The 21,920-nt window shown below is 38.7% G+C and overlaps 2 protein-coding genes across 6 annotated transcripts; both read left to right on the top strand.

Annotated features, from left to right (window-relative positions):
- The first annotated feature begins 1,531 nt into the window (after positions 1 to 1,531).
- On the top strand, positions 1,532 to 17,641 carry LOC115419892 (phosphatidate phosphatase LPIN2). Of its 2 annotated transcripts, none has more exons than XM_030134961.1 (20): positions 1,532 to 1,591; positions 4,641 to 4,841; positions 4,949 to 5,044; positions 5,134 to 5,405; positions 5,633 to 5,737; positions 5,873 to 5,981; positions 6,089 to 6,854; positions 6,943 to 7,036; positions 8,366 to 8,553; positions 9,273 to 9,366; positions 9,448 to 9,517; positions 9,640 to 9,732; positions 11,379 to 11,434; positions 12,026 to 12,176; positions 12,279 to 12,427; positions 12,544 to 12,630; positions 13,199 to 13,351; positions 13,647 to 13,761; positions 14,545 to 14,648; positions 16,311 to 16,461. In XM_030134961.1, exons 2-20 carry the CDS (start codon positions 4,650 to 4,652, stop codon positions 16,459 to 16,461), a joined length of 3,045 nt encoding a protein of 1,014 aa, XP_029990821.1. In that variant the 5' UTR covers positions 1,532 to 1,591; positions 4,641 to 4,649. The 2 variants fall into 2 exon arrangements, with proteins under 2 accessions (XP_029990821.1, XP_029990820.1); XM_030134960.1 differs by lacking the exon at positions 1,532 to 1,591 and adding an exon at positions 2,237 to 3,771 and having other exon boundaries at positions 16,311 to 17,641.
- A 140-nt stretch (positions 17,642 to 17,781) lies between these two features.
- trim107 (tripartite motif containing 107) lies at positions 17,782 to 21,502 on the top strand. Of its 4 annotated transcripts, XM_030134964.1 has the most exons (3): positions 17,805 to 17,910; positions 18,187 to 18,325; positions 19,703 to 21,502. In XM_030134964.1, the coding sequence occupies exon 3, from the start codon at positions 19,709 to 19,711 to the stop codon at positions 21,260 to 21,262; it is 1,554 nt and encodes a 517-aa protein (XP_029990824.1). In that variant the 5' UTR covers positions 17,805 to 17,910; positions 18,187 to 18,325; positions 19,703 to 19,708; the 3' UTR covers positions 21,263 to 21,502. The 4 variants fall into 4 exon arrangements, with proteins under 4 accessions (XP_029990822.1, XP_029990824.1, XP_029990825.1 ...); XM_030134962.1 differs by lacking the exon at positions 18,187 to 18,325 and having other exon boundaries at positions 17,782 to 17,910; XM_030134965.1 differs by lacking the exon at positions 18,187 to 18,325 and having other exon boundaries at positions 17,811 to 17,928.
- The last annotated feature ends 418 nt before the right edge of the window (positions 21,503 to 21,920 follow it).

The raw sequence follows: 21,920 nt of genomic DNA, 5'->3' as shown, positions 1-21,920 counted from the left end.
ACAATGGTGCAAAAGATTGAATTAACATTTGATAGAATAATTAAGATTTTGGGGCCACTAACATAGACTATATATAGACATTCTGAGATGCAGTTAGATGTACTGTATATTTATGGAACTAAAACAAATAACGTATTCATTCATAGATGTTATTTTAACTCAGTGGTCTTTTTAAGGCTTTTTAACCACACACTAAAAAGATTTGTAAGATTACAAAACTTTTGTAAGATTGTATCATATGAAATGTCAAATCCATTATTATTATTATTAGTTGTAGTAGTAGCAGCAGCAGCAGCAGCAGCAGTAGTAGTAGTAGTAGTAGTAGTAGTAGTAGTAGAAGTTGTAGTAGTAGTAGTAGTAGTAGTAGTAGTAGTAGTAGAAGTTGTAGTAGTAGTACTAGTAGTAGTAGAAGTTGTAGTAGTAGTAGTAGTAGTAGTAGGAGTTGTAGTAGTAGTAGTAGTAGTAGTAGTTGTAGTAGAAGTTGTAGTAGTAGTAGTAGTAGTAGTAGAAGTTGTAGTAGTAGTAGTAGTAGTAGTAGTAGTAGTAGTAGTAGTAGTAGTAGAAGTTGTAGTAGTAGTACTAGTAGTAGTAGAAGTTGTAGTAGTAGTAGTAGTAGTAGTAGAAGTTGTAGTAGTAGTACTAGTAGTAGTAGAAGTTGTAGTAGTAGTAGTAGTAGTAGTAGTAGGAGTTGTAGTAGTAGTAGTAGTAGTAGTAGTAGTTGTAGTAGAAGTTGTAGTAGTAGTAGTAGTAGTAGTAGTAGTAGAAGTTGTAGTAGTAGTAGTAGTAGTAGTAGTAGTAGTAGTAGTAGTAGAAGTTGTAGTAGTAGTACTAGTAGTAGTAGAAGTTGTAGTAGTAGTAGTAGTAGTAGTAGTAGGAGTTGTAGTAGTAGTAGTAGTAGTTGTAGTAGAAGTTGTAGTAGTAGTAGTAGTAGTAGTAGTAGTAGTAGTAGTAGTAGTTGTAGTAGTAGTAGTAGTAGTTGTAGTAGAAGTTGTAGTAGTAGTAGTAGTAGTAGTAGTAGTAGTAGTAGTAGTAGTAGTAGAAGTTGTAGTAGTAGTAGTAGTAGTAGTAGTAGTAGGAGTTGTAGTAGTAGTAGTAGTAGTTGTAGTAGAAGTTGTAGTAGTAGTAGTAGTAGTAGTAGTAGTAGTAGTTGTAGTAGAAGTTGTAGTAGTAGTAGTAGTAGTAGTAGTAGTAGGAGTTGTAGTAGTAGTAGTAGTAGTAGTAGTTGTAGTAGAAGTTGTAGTAGTAGTAGTAGTAGTAGTGGTAGTAGTAGAAGTTGTAGTAGTAGTAGTAGTAGTAGTAGTAGTAGTAGTAGTAGAAGTTGTAGTAGCAGTAGCAGTAGTAGTAGTAGCAGTAGTAGTAGAAGTTCTAGTAGTAGTAGTAGTAGTAGTAGTAGTAGTAGTTGGATCAAAACGTTCAAGGATTAATGCATCACTTCTTGCTTTGTTTACTATTTCACTTTGGAGGCGGGTCATTTTGCCATTACGCATTTACCATTGGTTAATAGAGTGATGGACATGTTTCTTGCGCAGCCGCAGTACACTAGGAAGCGTCAGGGATGGATATTTTGTCAGTCTGAAAAACAGCACGAAAGGTAAGTGTCTTTACTCCCGACGTTCATTTACACAAAAGAAGAAGGAAAAAACTCTCTGTAAAGTATTTAACATCAACCTAAGATGTTAACTGGCTAAAGTTAGTAGATATACGGTGGTTAAAAGTGACTTTTACGGAGACTGGTGCTGTGAGTCTATAGCTAGACGTAGATGTTCATCACTGTTAACGTTATACTTTATCAGAAGAGTCCAAGAAAACACAAAGTCTGAAAGGTTTTCATTTCTAGAATACGCTTTTTATGCTGTTTTAGATATAATACTTCTTCACTTGGGAATGCTTTGTTTAGAATTTAAGTTTTGTGATTAATTGCGCCTCACACTGTGCGTAAAGCCGTTGCGGAAGTTGTAATATGTGGCACCACATCGGTAACTTCAGCTGGAGTAGTAGTTGTGTCTGTTAACACACACCTTTAACTGTCCTGTATTCTTTTTCCGAATATTTACTGAAGGATCGGCCTTGATTAAATAACAACAGTACTCTGTAGCTGAAGAGGTGGATTTGTCTTTACCTTTTACCCCTAGGGACTGACTTTCCCACCCTTTTTTCCTTTCTGAGTCATTTGTGGTGACTAATGTGATGCAATCATGTAGTCTGATATGAAGTTTACAGCTTCATGAGGTAATAGTTAAGAGAAGATGGCAGATATGCTGAATCACATCCACTAAAGAAACATAAAACCTCTGTATCCAGGATTTTATTTCACACCACACATTTTACTGCATTGAGACTGAAATAGCCATCTCACATTACATGCAGTTTAGAAGTGATGAATGATTGAACTGAATGTGTTAGCCATTAATCAGGTAGAATCTAAGCAGCACTAGTTTTGATCAATGATTTGCTGTTTTCTATGCATTACATTATTTTTAATTGCATAATTTTTCTCTCACATAAATGTTTGGTTGATTAGTTTAAGATTGTCAGATCATTCTGTGAAAAATAATGATTAGTTGCAGCCTTTGTGTCAGCGTCATCAGCAGAAATGAATTAACTGGCACTCAGGCGTGGTATAAAGCCATTTATATTACTGGAGTAGTTACAGGAATGCATTCAATATGTTAAAGACTGCAAAAAATGTTGGTTCAGACCGTTCGTCCTTTGTGCATCATTACTAACCCTTCGTCCCACTTTTGACCTACATTTTACTACCATTGTGCACTGCAGGCTTTTGTTCTTTCTGCTTCTTACATACAGCTGGCCTCATAGTTTCAGTATAAATGAAATACAATTAGAAAAGCTTGAATGGGTCTAAAAGCTATCCACTTTATTGTACATTTGCCATCAGTTACATGATATGCCAGAGCAAGATTCAAACAGAAAAACTGATTAGGGACTTCAACTAATGAATTTTAAGTATTTTTTCACCTACCTTGTCATGTCTCCTTCCTTTGGTTGTGATGAAATCCATCGAAATTAGTGAATTATTTGCCTGACTTCCTCTTAGGTTTGGTAGGCCCATGAAGGATTTTCCAGTGTTGGCAGAGAATAGCCGCTGGATATTCCCCTCATCTTTGATGGTCCAGAGAGCTGTGGTCAAGCCCAGAAACTGTCTGGTCGATCGGTTTGTGTGTGTGCGTTTTTATGCCAAGCGTGTTTGAATAGCCTGTCCAAGCCTTTCAAAAACTGCTGGTCTGGCTGTCATGTGCAGCGCAAGTGGGGAAGTATGAATTCGGTGTGACAGGATGGTGTGTATGTGTAGTGTGTGCTTGTGAAATTGTGTGAGATAGAGGAAGCATCAGTGGGTGACTGAATATACTAGGATTCTCTCATAGATTGCCATGTTTAGCGTCCTGGCTCAGAGTAGATTAGAGCGCTGCCATCCCAGATGACAGAGGAAAAGTCTGATTTATCTTAGGAAAGCAGGGTAATTTCTCATCAAAAAAAACCCAAAACATTTGTCTATATCTCATTTAACGAAACTGGAAAAAGGAACTTTAGATCCAGTGAAATGGCAGGGGGTTAAGTGGCTCAGGCTTCAGTGGTCAAGCATTGTGGGAAATGAAGGAGACAGGCTGGTCTGGTGGAAATGGAGCTGAAGATTCTGGATTCTTGAGGCAGTGTCTGTGGTGGGAACAGATCTCATAGAGGTGCTGTATGGCAGAAGGGAGGTCAAGAGAACACAGCCTGATTAGGAAGGGACATCTGCATCCTTCTCTGTGGGTAAGACATCAGATGTGGACATGACTCTACAGACGCATTCAACAGATTTAGTAGGTGTGTGTGTGAAATCATGTTTTTCGCACCAGCTCTCATTCACTTTGGTTTCTTTCACTAAGTTTTGTAAGCCTAAAAGGAGATGTTATTCTTATTATTTGTTCAAACATTAGGTTAAACATTTTCTAATTGACAGCTGAAATGATATCTCAAGTGTTGGCTTTGTAAGTTGTGGCTTCACTTTGTTGCAAAAAGAAAGCTCTCACCCCCCAAATTTGAACCTCATGGTTAAGAGGTTAGTGTAATAATTCTTTGAAGATGAAAGTCATCAGATCAACAGATGTAAAACCATCTAAAGTAGCTGAAGTTCTTGCAGTGTTAATGTAGGGAAGCCTGAGGTTTTCAGTAGTCTGTTGAAGAGTTAATCTTAAGATTAACTCCTGATGGTGTTGGACATGTCCTGGTCTGCCGAGAGACCTCCGGTCAAGAATGGTATGTCCATTCTTGACCTTATGACTTACTTTGAAAATTCCCCCAAATGTGTGTAGTTTTTTATGCACTCTAGATGTCTGTGTTTTTCTTTCTTTTCTTTTTTTTTACTACCCAGTGGCTGAAGTTCAGTCTATTATTCGTTTTCTAAGTATGTTGCCGAAGGTCAGAATTGTTTTGTCAAAACAGTAGAAGTATGAGTGTGCGGTGGCTCTTTGTTTTGAAAGCAGGCTAAAAAACCTTTGGCCTAAAACCTCAAGCTATTGCAAAATATTGCAGCTCTCGTTAAACGGTCAGACTGCAGACCACAGAAAATACTGATTCTCAACACTTTCTGTCTGCAACTGGGGCTCACTGCTTTCACTTCCTGTTTTGTGCCTTTCCAGTCCCAAACCATGAATATTGTGGGCCAGTTGGCAGAGACCGTGTTTGTGACTGTAAAGGAGCTGTACCGTGGCCTTAACCCGGCCACTCTCACCGGAGGGATTGATGTCATTGTCGTGCGGCAACCTGATGGGTCGTTTCAGTGTTCACCCTTTCACGTTCGCTTCGGAAAGCTGGGTGTACTCCGCTCCAAGGAGAAAGTGGTAAGCATTTTCATCTGTCTTTTTGATTATTTTATTTTCAGTGTTACATATCAGTTACCCTTTTGCCATTGGTCAATCTCTGATATGTGAAATCATTGTGATTTAAGGTGGATATTGAAATAAATGGAGAAGCAGTTGACCTACATATGAAACTCGGGGACAACGGAGAAGCATTTTTTGTGGAGGAAAATGAAGATAAGGAGGTGAGATGATCACGACATCTTCTTAACATTTCCATTTATGGTTTATTGTCTGGTCTTCATCACTTTAGTCTGTTTTCAATCCCCCTCAGACCCAAGTCCCGGCTCATCTGTGCACCTCTCCGATCCCTCTGGAGGTCCCTGAGGAGATACAAGAGACCCCTGAGGGACCATCCTCCTCAGGGGGAAGCACCCGCAGGAAAAAACGGCGCCGTAAACGCATACGTTCTGATACACACCTGAGAGAAGAAGCCAGCTCATCATCAGACGAGAGAGAACGAGAGAAAGAATGGGAGAGAGAGAGCGATCAGGCAGGACAGGAGAGTCCTGTTAAAGATGAGTCAACTGCATCTTTGCAACTCAGGTACTGATTTAATGTCTGATACTACTGGGGATTCCTTAAGATTGCTTTTTAATGTATCCTCTATAATATATCTGCACAGACAAAAATCCCAGAATGCAACAGTGAACTGAATGTGACTAAAAGATAGAGCAGGTTGCAGTAGTTAACTCAAGTTAGACTTTTGTATTTTTATGTCGCATGAAAATGTCAACACCATAGTTAAAATGTTTTCTGTGTGTGTGTTATAGTAAATCAGTGTACTACTCACTATCTGAGGAGCCAATTGAGGAGCCTGGGGCCATGCAGACACATCCACACTCAGATGGAGAGCAGTCACCAACAGAAAGAGAGAGGTGCATTTTCACATTAAATGATCTTTGTCTTTTATTTGCTTATAATGAGCAATTTAACTCCCTTATATAGAGTGACTGCTGACAGCTTAATCCATGTATTTATCCAAATGTCTTTATCTTCCGTTTTGTCATCAGTGTGTTCTTCAGTCGGCCGTCCTCTCCTAAAAGCGACTCTGAACTCGTGGTGAAACCTCAGGAGTCTTCTGGGCCACAGATGCAGTGGAACTGGGGAAGTTTTCCCATGGTAGGACAAAAACCAAACACAGAAATGTGGATGAGCCCATGTTGTGGCAATGCTGGGTTTTTTTTGCACTATTTTAGTTGTAATAGTCTCTTTCCTCCTCTTCACAGCCATGCCAATCAGAAAGGACACCAGTGGACCTACAGCTCATCTCCCCTTCAGGCAGTTCTCATTTCCGCACCATTGAGAGACAAGACTCCTTTGACATGGGTTTTGAACCTGTAATCAGCTGTGGCAGAGTGGGTAGTGTAACAATGGTTAGACCGCAGCCCAGGACTCGCTCTTTGGACCTAAGTAGCTACTCTATGCAATTGACACCTTTATCAACAGACAAAGACACACACATTGACTGCTTTAACTCTAATAATAACCTCTCTGCATCATCTCTGAAGACTGCTATGAATTCAAAACTTGAAAACACACTGGAGCAGGAAGAGAGCAAAGATTCCTCTTCCTTTTCACCCATTCCTAATAATGACACAGATGGCCTTAATAGCAAAGCAACCACAGGCAGTACTGAGAATGTAAGCACTGCTACAAGTCCATTGAGCACAAATAATCTTGCCAGTGAGACCAAGTCACCCTTCATTATAGAGGATAAAAATTCTACAGTCAAAGGAGGTGTCTCGGATAACAAAACCACAGATTTAATCAATCCACAAAGTGAGCAGGGTTCCACCAGAAGTGTCCCTTTCAGTGAGGAGGACAGTGGGATAGAGCCATGCACTGATGGAGGGGAGGAGAATGGAACACAAAGAGTCATAGATGGAGTAAAAGGTGACACAAGAGACACCAGAGCCACCTGGGCGACTGCAGAGGGGTTATCCAGCTCCTCTGAGTCGTCCGTCAAAATGGAGCAACAAGACAAAAAGAAAGGTGGCGTACTTCTCTAGTCAACTCAGACATATTCTTTGTCACTTTATGTCAGTGCTGAAAAGTTGTTTCCATGTGTCGTTCTGTTCAGGAAAACGTAATCACCATCTGGGGCCAACCGATATTTACTTGGATGATCTGACTTCACTGGACCCTGAGGTAGCTGCGCTCTACTTCCCCAAGAGGTAAAAGACACTTATTTGATATCTTTCACCAAATACAATATTAATGACTTGGGTTTAACGGATAAAATCTCCACGGAGACACAAAGACCCACCCTTTCCAGTTGGACCTCATGTCAGGAAAAATATGCATGGCTGTTCAGTGTCTTGCCCATAAACATCATCGACATGTGGAAAAAGTATTGAGAATGGACCAGTGTGACAAGAATGACGCCACTTAACTGACTCTTGGGTGTGTCATTTTTCACAGTATGATAGAAGAAACTTACTTCTTGACTTGTAAAATTATTCTTTAAATTTGCAGACACTAGATGTGTATTTTATGCAGAGGTGTCAAGTAATGAAATACAAATACTTTGTTACTTTACTTAAGTAGAAATTTTGGTTATCGGTACTTTACTGGAGCAATTATTTTTCAGCCGACTTTTTACTTCTACTTACATTTTCACGCAATTATCTGTACTTTCTACTCCTTACATTTTAAAAATAGCCTCATTACCCCTATTTCACTTTGGCTTGTTTTCATGTCGGCTTGTCATCGTTCAAATAAAAAAGACTATCCAGACAAATCAGGCCATCAGGATAGAGTGAATTTGATTGTGGTTGAATGAGAAGTATAAACATATATCGGTTTGTATGCGATGACTTTTTGCACCATTACAATACTTATAGGCAACTAGTCATCATATCTTCCGCTCCATGAAACACATAATAGTGCTCAGTAGTACACATATATGGTTCTTTAATACATTTGTGCTGGACTAAAATGCGTTCATTTTCAGTGGGCATATATGCGGCTGAAACAGGTAGCCTAGTGCATCCCAAATGTTTCAACATTAACAATTTAGTATAACATTATAGTCATTATGGCCTTTTATGGGGAGGTGGGGTAGTGCATTACAGGCCCCTGTGACACGGCCTAAGCTTTTGTCCTAATGGCATTTTTTTTTCTTACATTTACTTTTATACTTTAAGTAGTTTTGAAACCAATACTTTTACACTTTTACTTGAATAAAAAGCTTGAGTTGATACTTCAACTTCTACAGAAGTCTTTTTAAACCCTAGTATCTATATAATTCTATCCGAGTAATGAATGTGAATACTTTTGACACCTCTGATTTTATGTCATAATTCAAATTAAAGTCTTATAATGGTCCACTGGGGTGGATCGGACTCTGTCTGTCACATATGTGAATTTAATATCACTTATAATGTCAATGTCAAAACTGGGTTCTGCTAAAATGGCTCCTTTGTACAATAGTCATGGAGTAGTACAGTTGTCTTTTGATGGGATGAAATGAAAGGACTCCCACTGTCTTCTGTCTCTTGCAGTGAGACAGAGGGAGCATCTCAACAGGGGGCAGAGCAGGGCTCTGTGTCCGGGAGCCAGTCACCTCAGTCCGTGGGCAGCGGGAACATCGATAGCGGTACTGAGTACCTGTCAGATTCCATGTCGTACAGTATGGATGTGAGCATGTCCCTTTGCGGAGCAGAAGGTGACACCAGCCACATCACCAAAGGTACGTGGGGACGTGTTTGTCTGTGGTGAGTAACAGGACTTCACTGAGTGGATGTGGACTTTCACTTAAAGGAGTGATATTTTACTTTTTTTTAAATGGAATTATGCATTTTGAAACATTCCCCTGTGGTCTACATAAACTGTAAATGCTATGCTTGGGTTTGAATTCTTCATTAATTCAACTCCACAGGTCCATCTTCAACTCTATTTCTGAGTAATGACACCAGAAAGGTCATTTTAAGCACTGGCCCTTTAAATGCAAATGAGCCACATCATGCCCCGCCTTGTTGACTGTGCTGCTCTGTCCCGTTCAGCCACTTGTGTTCGTTAGTACAGCCAACAACTGAACATTTTTAGGTAATTGGCTCAAAGTTTGGACATATTTTCAGTATGGACTACAACCGCTGCTGCTGACAAACAATTATGGCGTACTCTGAGAAATGTTTGTCTGAAGTCTTGTCCTGATATGTGCAAATGTTGTGACGTAACTAGTCACAGATGTAACAAATTAAGAAGAAATTAAAACAGGTTGTAGAAATCCACTCGATTTTTGCCGGCATGAATATAAAGATAGCTTTGCAGCACCTGGTGGGTTCAAATTCAAACTTTTTGAACTATTAGGGTCCAAATACACAAATGCACCAAAGACTAATAAAAGTGGGTTTAGCAAAATGTGACCCCTTTTAACTAGTTTACATTTATCTTTGCTTCTTTATCCAGAGAAGTTTATGGAGCACATGGTGACGTATCAGGAATTTACCAACAATCCAGGAATCATTGAGGATCCGAACCTCGTCATCTGCATCAACTCCAAGTCAGTTTTAAGTATCATCAGTATTTATTTATATTTAAAAATTATCAGCATCTTCTAATCATTTGGTTTGGTCGTTCACAGCTATTATAACTGGGCAGTAGCTGCTCCAATGGTTTTGTCAATGACAGCTTTTCAGAAGAATCTGCCAAAGGTATGGTTTTTTTTTTTGTTTGTTCGTTTTTTTATTGCCTCAACATAAAAAGGATCTTATTTGGTTGGTCATTATGATGATAAGACTAACACACTGGCTGCCTTCTGTTTGCTGTCATTTAGAACACAGTGGAGCGGCTGATGAGGGATAAGATGCCAAAAAAGTCTGGACGCTGGTGGTTCCCTTTTAGGCGACGAGATATGGACAACAGCAGGGTAGATATGTAATGATTTCTGTTTTAGTGTGACAGCAGAGTGAAATGTTAGTATCTGTAATTAACAGGTGTCAAGACAGTCTATTACTGTATCGGCAGAATTTATCACACAAGGTTCATGTTATTAGATAGGCTCATTACCAAGTGACTTCTGGACAGTAGGGGTGTAATGGTGCACTCGTTTGTACCGAACTCTTTTGGTTCAGGGCCTTCGATACAATACGGAGGTGTACCGAACGAATACATGTAGGCTATGAGAAGAACGCAAACACTCGGGAAGCAGGGTGGACACGAGTAGAACCCATGTGCAGGGTTTCCTCTATATACTTTCAGCAGCAACAAATTCTCAGCGCCACTGCAAAAAAAAACAAAACATGACAACAGACAGTATAACAGAGGCACAGAAGCTGGGTCAGATGTTCAAAGCATATGAAGTTTTATTTTCAATATGTTGCAGTTTTGTTCCTTTATAGCAGGGGTGTCAAACTCATGTCAGTTCAGGGGCCACACACAGCTCAATATGACCTGAAGTAGGCCAGATCATTAAAATAATAACAATAATAAAGAAACAATATAAATTCCAAAATTTGTATGACTAACTACTATGTTTTAGAGTGAAATTCTATTATCAGAATGTTTACATCTACAAACTATCCTTTTAAAAAAAGACAAAAAACATGAACAACCATGAACAAAATGAAGTTTAAGAAAAAAAGTGCAATTTTAACTATTAATGCCGTTATTTGGCCTCAGCTTCTCATTTTCACATGCTCATTACAACTTACAGTGGATCTACAAACACACAAAACATTTATTAACAGACAGAATATTACTGCAATTACACTTAATTCTCTTAAGACATTTCAGGTTGTTCATATTGGTTCAGGCTATTCACATTTTTTGTAAAGGATTCGTCTGTAAATATAAACATTGTGTAATTTTGCGTTTTTCTACACAAAAACGAAGAAAAATTTCTGGTTTTCATGATGTGTAGTTTATTATGATAGTATTCACTTCAGGTCAAACTGACCTTTATTTTGACATCCTTGATTATTAATGTCTTCAGTGTAATTTTTGCATTTCACTAATTCATCCCGCGGGCCGGATTGGACCCTTTGGCGGGCCGGTTTTTGCCCCCGGGCCGCATGTTTGATACCCCTGCTTTATAGCAAAAAGGGTTTTATTTTTTAAATCAAGTTGGCAAAATTAAGTGAACCTGCTCCTCTTCTCCTTTACTGTGCCTCTGCTGCGGTGTTATTGTAAGGTCATGTTCACAGCACCTCAGGGAATACTGTGAGGCATTCATAAACACTCAGTAAATTACAGCATTTACCATAAATGAACATTGAACATTCAAAAACACAAAAATACATAACATGTGGGGTACCTGTTAATGCACAAATGACTGAATAATATTTTGTAGAAATGTCTTGTCCCATGGAGCGTACCCCAACCATACCCCCCATACCCCTCCTTTCACTGGTTTCCTTCACTGTATTGAAAACGTATCGAAAATGTATTGAACCTAAGACCCCTATATCGAAAACGTACCAAACTGAAATTTTTCTGTAACATTACACCCCTACTGGACATTACTTTTGGTTAGAATGTGTGTTTCTCATAATATGATCTCCATGTTTTCATCAGAGGCACTCAAAGGAGGAGCAAGAGGAGCAGCTGACCAGTGTTCGGCCCACAGTGAAGTAAGTGTCCTTCTTGCTACTCCAAGTTGCAGTACATTTTGATACCCTCTGTCCAGGCATAAGCAGTAGAGAAAAGGAAGAAAACTAAGCCTTTAGTAAAATTAATAAACCTGGACAAAACTGGCAGTTTTTAATAAAGCTTTAATATTTAAATGAAATAAAATATGCAATCGGGCTATGCATCAATTCAGACTTGCCATATGTAATTTATGTTGTAGCCACTAGAGGGTGGCAAAGCCTTTTTCTGAAACATATCTAATTAATATATTTAATATCTTATTGAATATATACCTATTTTTTTCTCCCGTTTAATGTATTTATTCACTCACTGCACTACCTCACCAGTATTTTATAACTTATTTTATCTCAGGTGTTTTTTTTAAGTATATGTGTTTTTATTGTTGACCCTGCATCGTCATTTCGTTCTTCAGTGCATCCCTGATGTCATTGGCCTGAATGACAATAAACTGATCTGATTCTGAATGAGTGTTTGTTTACCACTACCTGGAAAAGAAGCTAGCATGAAAAGAAGTTCTCTCAGTCATGACTGAGAGGGGTAATATATTCATGCTTGTGTTTGTTTTTTATTAGGGCCACTTTGGATGACATCGACAGTGACGAAGCAGCGGGGCTTGGCCGACACGCTGTTCTACCGTCCAGCTTATCGACAGACACCCTGAATGCTGCTCAGTGTATCAGCCAGATATACCGCAAATCACTTCGTCTGACTTCTAAACAGATAGTATGAGATCCATGCATATTAATTGTTTATTAAAAAGTGTCTATCTTCCTTGTGATTCAGTTTATTCTACTGGTAACAAACTTTTTCCTCCTCCAACACCAGGAGCATCTAAATCTGCGTGAAGGTGCAAACAAGGTGGTGTTCAGTGTTACAACTCAATACCAAGGCACGTGTCGCTGTGAGGCTGCCATCTACCTGTGGAACTGGGACGACCGAGTCATCATATCAGACATCGATGGCACCATTACAAAGTAAATAACTTCTTTATAAGCTGAATGAAACAACAGACTATGACCTGTGGATACTTTTGTGTATGTCATTAGAGTATTACTGAGTCGCCTTTCTATTGTTTTTTTCTCACCTGCAGGTCTGATGCTCTGGGTCATATTCTCCCTCAGTTTGGAAAAGACTGGACACACCAAGGCATTGCCAAACTTTACCACAGAATACACCAGTATGTGAAAGTCCCCTTTTGTCATATTTTGTCTTTTACAGAATAATAGAAAGGAAACATAACAGTTTCATTTTTTTTTTAATCAATCCATCAATCAAATTTCATTTATATAGTGCCAAATCACAACAAAAGTTATCTCATGATACTTAACATATAGAGCTGGTCAAAACCAGACTGTCAAGTCAATTTACAAAACCTAACAGAATCTTCCTGGAGCAAACACTTGGTGACAGTGGCGAGGAAAAACTTCCTTTTTTATCTTTTTATCTCATCACTTGCTTTTTTTTTTTAAATACAGTTTTCTTCTGCTGATCTTTACACTGATAATATCAAAAGAACAGGTGACATATCTCGTCTGACGTATCTCCTTCTGGTGATTTATATTGGTATTAACTTTGCTGATGGGACTTGATAAATCAGCTTTGACTTTTCTCTTTGTTGTGCGCACTTCCCAGTGTCCTGTGTTTTCAAGCTAGTTTTGTCACTGGGTTAAATGACAACTGACCGGCTTGTATTTGATGTGCATTGTTGTAAGTAACTGCTCATGTCTTTGTTCCTTTATTTGCAGAAATGGCTATAAGTTCCTGTACTGTTCAGCCCGAGCAATAGGAATGGCTGCCATCACTAAGGGCTACCTGCAGTGGGTCAATGACAAAGGCATTGTCCTCCCTAAAGGTCCAGTACTACTGGCTCCCAGCAGCCTCTTTTCAGCACTACACAGGTAAGAAGTGCAGATGACATCCTACCAAACATGTATTTCTGTTAGAGATTTGTCCTGTTCACACTAGTTAACTGAATGTTGTGGTTTCTATGGATACCATCAAGTCTCATCTACTTTTAAGGTCTTTTAATTTGAGCTCTGAATAGTTTGATGGAGGAACAATGTGAAAGTCAAGACACAAAACACTCACATCCTGCTAGTTACATCATATTAAATACTAATAGAGATGTAAAGCTACAAACAGTTGATTGGATGCCTATTTTTAACCATGACATGTCTGTTCTAACCTGTGCAGAGAGGTGATTGAGAAGAAGCCGGAGGTGTTTAAAGTTGCCTGTCTTAGTGACATCAGAGACCTGTTCAACCCTCAGAGGCAGCCCTTCTACGCAGCCTTTGGCAACAGGACCAATGTAAGAAACAGTGATTCTACAATAAATTCAATTTAGTTTTTAGATGCAGACGTTGGCCACAGACTCGGGTTTGTACACAATCATACCACACATAAGACTCACATTCTGCAGCACAGAGCGTGAGAAATGAGGAAGTAAGTGCACGTGCATTAAAACTCAACAGTGGTGAAAGGTTTATGAAAATGTACAATGACTCGTGTGTAGATCAGTAGCTCATGACCCCATTTTAACATCACAAATTTCTGGTGACCCCAGACATTCAAAACAGATTCTTTTTTTTTTTTTTTTTTTGCTAAAATTAATTTGTTTTTGATGATGTAATAGTTTGCTATACTATGTTGCAAAAAAACGTAAATTTTAGATGACATTTAGGCTATGTTATGTATATTATTATGGACAGAGGCAGAAAAGCCAGGTGAGAATTTTATTTTCCTTGGTCAGGATATGTACAGTCAGTCCAGCTTGTATTTACAAGGCTGCGAATTAATACTGAACAAACAATAACTCAAACTATGAATTATGAAAGAGCTGCAGCATCTGAAACTGACCACAATGAACATTTGAAAGATAAACAGTACCACAGTGCTTCAGTTTCAGCTTCAGAGTTTGTCGTGTCTTTTATGGATTGGGATTGTCTCGCTCAACTCACCATATTTTTTTTATTAGTAAGTTTTTATTTTTATCAATTACTAGAAATTTCAGGCGATCCCAAGGTTGAAAAACACTGACGTAGATGGTTTCAAATCAAGCTTTATGTATGTAATGGTTTCCTTTGTTTTGCAGGATGCATATGCCTATAAACAGGTTGGTGTTCCTGATACCAGGGTATTTACTGTCAACCCAAAAGGAGAGCTCTTTCAGGAGAAGACTAAAGGGAACAAGTCCTCGTAAGTGTGAAATAAAATACAAAGAGGAAGAACAGAAAAACATTTTCCTCTTTTGCAGGCCCAGTGTTTGTGCTTTTAAAGTTTCAGGTTTCCCCAGAGGTGGTAACAAAAATCTCAGACTGAATGTGTTCATGTGAAAATATAAAAGTGATGTTTACACAATTTTAGGATGTTTTTAACAAAGGGAAGATGATATTACAGAAAACTCACTATTGCTGAGTGCATGTTTGGACACTAATGCTGTGTTCAGACAGCAGGTCCTAATGCACAATTGGAATTTTTTGGTGAAATCCAATTTTTTTGTGTGCTCGTTCATGTTACACATTAAATGTGATTTCTATCAGTTTTGAGTATGAACTGAATGTGACCCTGAAGTGATCCACATTCACAAAAGAGGTCCTGACGTAATACATGACCACGCAGCCACACACTGTGTTTATGGAAGTAAATATGTTTTTCCTGCCGCTCCTCTGGGGATGCAGAATTGTGACATTTGTCACATTTCAGTGATGTAAAGGTTGGATAAATGCGACCTGGCCATTCAGACTGAAGTCACACTGCAAAATATCAGACACCAGGGTTTGTACGGGTGCTGAAATCCTTGAAAGTGCTTGAATTTCAATGCATTTTCCAGGTCTGAAAAGTGCTTGAATTTTTGTTGAAGTGCTTGAAAGTGCTTGCAATAATAACCAAAGCTACTTGCAGAGAGGTGATACATTTTGAAAAATAAAACTGTCAAAAAAGAAATTTAGCGGGTGCTCTCTGGTCGACTCCAGGTAAATTTTTATCTTAATCTTTGTCGGTGTGAGTGTGCCTGAAGAACGCCAAGTGGCTTTCCTTTTTTTGAATAAAACTGTGTCTTCTCCTTTAATTTCTAAACTTTTTGTTATTATGAAACATCATTTTATATACGTTTATAACATAATACAAGGTACATCATTGTGATAAACAGTGAAAAAAATAGTCACAAGTATATGTATTCCTGTACATATGTATTTGATTCCAGTGATAAGGTGTTGTGCTGCAAAATTTTTAAAATGACTGTTAAAATTGATTGAAGAAGTGCTTGAATTTTACCTTGAAAAATTTGTAAGAACCCTGAAATATGTATCAGATTTCGGACCACATACAGCCACGGAAAAAACTATTAGACCACCCTTATTTTCTTCATTTTCTTGTTCATTTTAATGCCTGGTACCACTAATGGTACATTTGTTTGGACAAATACTGTATAATGATAACAACAAAAACAGCTCATAAGGGTTTGATTTCAGAGCTGATATCTAGCCATTTCCCATGGTTTTCTTGATAATAACCAAAATCAATTATGTTCTTAATAGCTATGGGATTGTACTGCCAAAAACAGTGCTTTTAGGCATTCCATGTTTTCTTTTCCGTCTGTTTTAGTCACATGATACACACAGGAGTTAGTACTTGATTGCATAACCATTGTTTTTGATGACTTTTGATGGTCTAATGATTGTTTCCGTGACTGTATGAAAGTGGGTCGGATTTGAAAAAAATCGGATTTGTGCTGTTCAAACTGTCTGTAACAGACCGGATACAGGTCACATATGGGCAAAAAAATCAAATTTGGGCCACATTTGCCTGCAGTCTGTACATAGCGCATGTGAATTAAGTGGAGTCATTTGTGTTTTGCAGGTACAACAATCTCAGTGAGGTGGTGGAGCATTTCTTTCCTGAGCTCTGTGTGGAAGGCAGCGCGTCGTCTGCTTTTGACTGTCCTGAGTTCAGCAGTTTCTCCTTTTGGAAAGAGCCTCTGCCAGAGCTGGACTTGGACGCACTACTGTAGACACATACCCACTTATCCACTACAACATTTACAGAAGCACACATACTGTCAATGTCTGTCCTCTGTCATGCACTCGGAAGGCATTTGATAGATTTTTTTTTTTTTTTCCCAGCACATTGGAATTTTTTATTCAATAGTGCCTGTTTATGAGACACTGAATTAACAGGAACATAAAGAACCAGCTGTCTGTTGATGCAACACACTCAAATATAGAGCCAAGTTAAGTCATTAAATGCTTGAACACATTTCATCTCAGTGCTGTAATACTGACCATGACTATTTAACTCAACTACACAAACACGCCTTTTACTCAAATTTCCTTTTGTTCTAATGTTTAGTTGTTGTATGCATCAGTAGCGTAGACATTCCTAAATATTCGCCTGCACGAGTAACACTGTCACATGTTTCATATCAAAACATGGACCAAACATATTTATATAGAAATAGACTTTGCGCTGTATCAGATGCCCTCATTTGAGTGACGCCTAAATACTGCAATTGCCAACTAATGATCAACTTCTACGGAATACTTTTAGGACTGATTAGTACATTTCCAGTGGACCAATTTAAGCACGACTGAATAAAGTCCAGGCACCTACAGCAAAACAAACCTCTTACCCTTTGTTCAGTGGAGATTAAAAAGGTTTATCTGCATGCTGCTGACAAGAGAAAATGGCTGCAGTGTATCAATGTTTTTTTTTTATGGCTACGAGTTGGAAGCGACCAAATGTGGTTTAAGAATGTTTGGGGTTGTTTTCCAAGTGGTTTGAGATCAGACTTCCTGGTGTTTCCTGGGTTTGCTCGATCAGTATTGCAATATTTAAAGAACATAATCATTAATCCGTTTTAAAAGCACATTTCTGATTGTCTTTCTTATAGGTACTGCCTTTTTCCGAGTTTAGAAATGTTTGTACACTACATGAGTCAGGAGACGGATCACTGACTTTTACTCTAGATACATGTAAACAAACCAGGATGAGAATTTACATGTCTGGTTTAACCCAGGACTGTTTTTTTTAAATATACATATACTACAATGAATTGTATTTATTTATCTTTTTCTTATTTTTCATTATCCAGAAGTGTACTATGAGGTGCATACTGTATGAACTGAAGCTGTGGTTTACTTTCAAGCAACTTTTTAAGCCAAATATATAGGAAAATAAATTTATAAGACGCAGCATGGTGTGTTTTCTTTTGTTCTGGAGTATTTGCATTCAGTTTTTTTTTAATTTATTTATTCCAACAATGCGTCAGTTCTAATCCAGGTAGACGCAAAGTGTTGCTACAGTGGTTGAAGTCGAACATAAACAGGTTGTTCCAGGTAAATTCAGCCCCGGAGCTCTAGTTGGACACACAGACGCACCAGGATCAGACGCGTCTTCCTGCGTCAACACATTTTACTGACTCAACAGGAAGACGAGAAACAAGACGGTGCAGTTGAATTTGGTAAGTGTTTATTTGTCGGTAGGTGCATTTCTATGTTGCTTATAACACTGTTTATACGGAAATAAGATGCACGTATACATGTGCGTCTGTGCTGCGCGCAAAACGAGGCGCAATGTTTTATTTCTATTAATAACACATTAAAGCTAATAGAAAGTATTTACTGTCGCACCTACTGTATGTCTGAGCTCGGAATTATTCAGTTGAATTTAACAGACTTTTGGTATAATAAATCTCCCCTAGTTTCAATTTATAATAAATCCCCTCTTGTTTTTTCAGTTTCTTTTCTATAAGGAAACGCAGATGTTGTCTTCAGACCCTGCTCAGGAAATCGAAACTTAACCAACCTGAAAACATGCAGTTTATGAAATCGATGAACGAGGCCTACATGTTATGGCCTTCCTCTTCATAGTTCGGGGTAAAGACAAACAAATGTAATATTTTCAGTGTAATGACATTTTTAAAAACATAATCTAGACCTTTTCTAAACTTTGGCCTTAACCCATAAAGACCCAGTGCTACTTTTGTGACAGTTAACAAAAATATTTTTTTCTCTATGTTTAACCTTTCTGGAGTGATTTTTCAGTAAGTATATTATTTTCTGTTTTGCATTTTTTAGTGAAAACTGGTCTTTTCCTATATTTCATTTACTGATGTTCATAAAAGCTCAGATTGAAGTTGAGGGTTATTATACCAAAAAACAGAAAACTGAAGAAAAAGTGACGTTTAACCCTTTCAGGCATGAATTATGAGAACCTCCTTAGTTGAGTTTTTTGGGGTTTTTTAGTGTTTTTATTGCTCCTTAGGCATAAAAAAACAATACAATTGAGTTGTTTTTTTTGTTTGTTTGTTTTTTTTCATGGATTTACAAAAATGTCCATCCTACACCATGCACTATATTCTTGAAGCGAAGACACAAGTATTTAAAACCCAGTTTCAGAAAATGATATCAAAACAATGAAATAAAAACATGCTTAATGCTGCTAATCTGATGTTTTCTCACATTTTAACATATTCTAATACTAGTTATTACTCACTTCATGGAGATAATATGAAAAAAAAAAAAAAACTCACCCCCCCCCCCCAAAAAAAAAAAAAAAAAAAAAAAAAGTTAATTACAGTCTAACAATTAACACTTGATTCACACTCAGGCATGTTAGTGCAGATCAGGTTTATCAAGAACAGCAACGTTACAGTAATGGTATGAATTGCAGTGTTAGGGATGATGCATAAGTGTCCACAGTGTTGGCTGATATGGAACTAAAACAACAAAATATAAAAATATAATATACATATAAAATATACATAAAATAAAGTGTACAAGAGAACAGCCGTAGAATAACTGTCCACTGGAGTAACCATTATGCACGAAAGGGTCAAAGCAAAAATTCTATCATTAACCGAACATAAACCCAGTCTGTCCATCCACTGTCATTTATCAAACTCCATGGGTTTTACTGGTGAATCAATGTTGTAGAAGATGACGGTGTTTCCATGTTCACTACAGAGCCTCTGAACGTCCAAATGGGTCATATCTGATGACCATTAACAAATGAATAACTGCATTTTACACCATTTATTTACATGTACTGATAAGATTAGTGGATGAACAGGTATTAAACAGTTTGCATCAGTAGATGGTTTTGGTTGACGATGGATGTTTGGGTTTTTATGGGTTAAAATGCTCCTGCAATCTTTAATAATTTCCCACATAAATAGGAAAATACAGATTAGTTTTGCAAAGGAGGGATTACTTTATATATTTATGAAGTCACTCTTTGTTTTGTTTTTTCAGGTCATCATGTCTCTGAGTGAAGGTGAAGCAAGTTTTGTAAAGAAAAAGCAAGACCAATCCTTGGCTTTGGAGCTTACATGCCCCATTTGCTTGGAGCTCTTCTCTGAACCGGTGTCTCTTCCCTGTGGTCATATCTACTGCTTTGCGTGCCTTCAGACCATGGGAGAAGGTCTTGACCAACACAGCTGCCCAGAATGTCAGGCAGAATACCATGAAGCTAAAGCACTGGTGAAAAACCTGAAAATGTCCAGTATTGTTGAGAAATACAAAGCTGGAAGATCTGAAAATGTCAGCTATGTTAAAAATGTTTCTGATAGAAGTCAGGCCTCAGTCAAGAATGACGGTGGCTCTATCACTGCTGAAAACGCCAGACAGGACCAGGATGTAGCATCAGATGGAGGGAGCGAGGGGATGGATGGTCTTCAAAAGGAATCAGCATCCGCAAGCGATCCCTGTTGTACGGTTCAAGAAAAAGGCAGTGGAAAAACCAAGACGGAAATGGATGAACCTAAATTTAGACTGGCATCTCAGGTCACAGAGTTGACCCTCAAACTGGAGCTGGCAGAGAGTGTGTTGAAGAAAGAGAGGGAATATGAGCTGGATGTGAACACTGCTAATACTCAGCTCAGAGAGAAAGCAGCCAAACTTCTAGAACAGATAAAGGATTTTTCGCAGAGCTACACTTCGCAGGTGACAAAGCTGATCGAAGAAGAGCTAGGCCCAGGTGAGGCGAGTATACAGAGTCGAGTAAGTCAAGCTTTTGAGCGAACCAAACAGCTAAGACAGGCCATGCTCCGAGCTGAGTCCCTGCTGACTGAAGAAGATGAGGCTGCATTTACGGATGAGCTTCAAAGTTTAGAACCAGTCATTGGGGAGTGTTTGTCTATGTCGACAGGAGAAGAGGAAGACCCCATTGAATCAAAAGTTAACTCTGCGCGAGCTTGCCCCAGGCTGGAGGAGCTAAATGCTGAACTGAGGAATCAATTTGGAGAGATTCAGCGCTCCCTCCGTAATACCCTTAATCCTTCAGAGGTGACCTTTGACCCAGAAACGGCCCACCCCAATCTCATCCTGTCAGAAGATTTGAAGACAGTGACCTTTAGTACTTCCAAGCAGCCCTACCCGTTGTCTCCTCAGAGATTCACCAGCTTTTTCCAAGTCCTCAGTACCCAGAGCTTCTTTGAAGGTGATCATTGCTGGGAGGTGGAACTTGATGGCTCTCCGTGGATCATTGGTGTGTGCTACAGTGGGAAGCTTGCCCGTAGCGGTCTGCCCTCTGCCCTGGAAAGCAGCCAGAGCTCGTGGTGTTTGATGTGGTTTAACAACCTGCTGACAGCCTTTGAGCAGGGTCACAGTGTGCCGCTAAAGAGGACCACAGTATCTCGAAGGCTTGAGATCAGATTGAGTTTCAAGACCCACAGGCTCAGTTTCTACAACATCAGCCCCACAAGTGGGAAGACTCATGTGTATACGTTTAAGGCTAACCTGACTGAACCCGTGTGCTTGGCTTACAGGATGATGTCAGGGCAACCCAAAGGACGTGTCACTGTAGTTTCTTAATAAAAACATCTCTATTAACTATATTATCTCATCAGACATACTGTCAAGTAGAAAAAGCAAATGCACAACTATGTAAAAATACTGAATTTGCAGAGTGGTTTATATGACTACTGTCAAACGATACAAATTTTTAATCAGATTTTTTTTTTTAACTTTTATTTAACCAGGAAGTCCCTTGAGATGAAATCTCTTTCTCAAGGGAGACCTGACCAAGAGGCACATCAGTACAATCCAAATGAACTAACAGAGTATAAAACTACATACAATTAAGACAACATAAAATGCATAAAATGACTAGAAACATAAAAGCTAAAAACCAGTTTAAGAATAGCAGTTACACACTTCTGTTAGACAGTTTGATAGAAGAGATTTGAAATCACCCAAGGTAATGAAATGCTGAAGCTGAAGTGAGTTTTGCAAATTGTCCCATGAGCAAGGTCCATCGTTGGAAAAAGCTGTTTTACCAAGTTCTGAGTGGACTCTGGGGACTCTAAGGAGGAGCCGATGTGATGAGCGGGAGTTGTATCCACTGGTAAATGGAGACAGGAGGCGACAGATATGGGGGTAGTTTGCCCAATACAGCCTTGTAGGTAAATACAAGCCAATGCTGCTGCCTCCTGAGCCTTAGCGAAGATTAATCACAGGGTTGCTGTTGATT

This window comes from Sphaeramia orbicularis, chromosome 5 (assembly GCF_902148855.1).
Source record: "Sphaeramia orbicularis chromosome 5, fSphaOr1.1, whole genome shotgun sequence".
Lineage (NCBI taxonomy): Eukaryota > Metazoa > Chordata > Actinopteri > Kurtiformes > Apogonidae > Sphaeramia > Sphaeramia orbicularis.
The sequence above is the reverse complement of the archived record's forward strand: the minus strand, read 5'-3'. Positions and strand labels throughout refer to the sequence as shown.

What these genes read in the sequence shown, in the direction of transcription:
- LOC115419892 (XM_030134960.1), top strand. Translation starts at nt 3,706, where the DNA reads ATGGCAGAAGGGAGGTCAAGAGAACACAGCCTGATTAGGAAGGGACAT. An exon ending in AGTGTTCGGCCCACAGTGAA is followed by an intron (nt 11,435 to 12,025) that starts GTAAGTGTCCTT and finishes GTTTTTTATTAG; the next exon opens with GGCCACTTTGGATGACATCG. An exon ending in CTCTTTTCAGCACTACACAG is followed by an intron (nt 13,352 to 13,646) that starts GTAAGAAGTGCA and finishes TAACCTGTGCAG; the next exon opens with AGAGGTGATTGAGAAGAAGC.
- trim107 (XM_030134962.1), top strand. Translation starts at nt 19,709, where the DNA reads ATGTCTCTGAGTGAAGGTGAAGCAAGTTTTGTAAAGAAAAAGCAAGAC.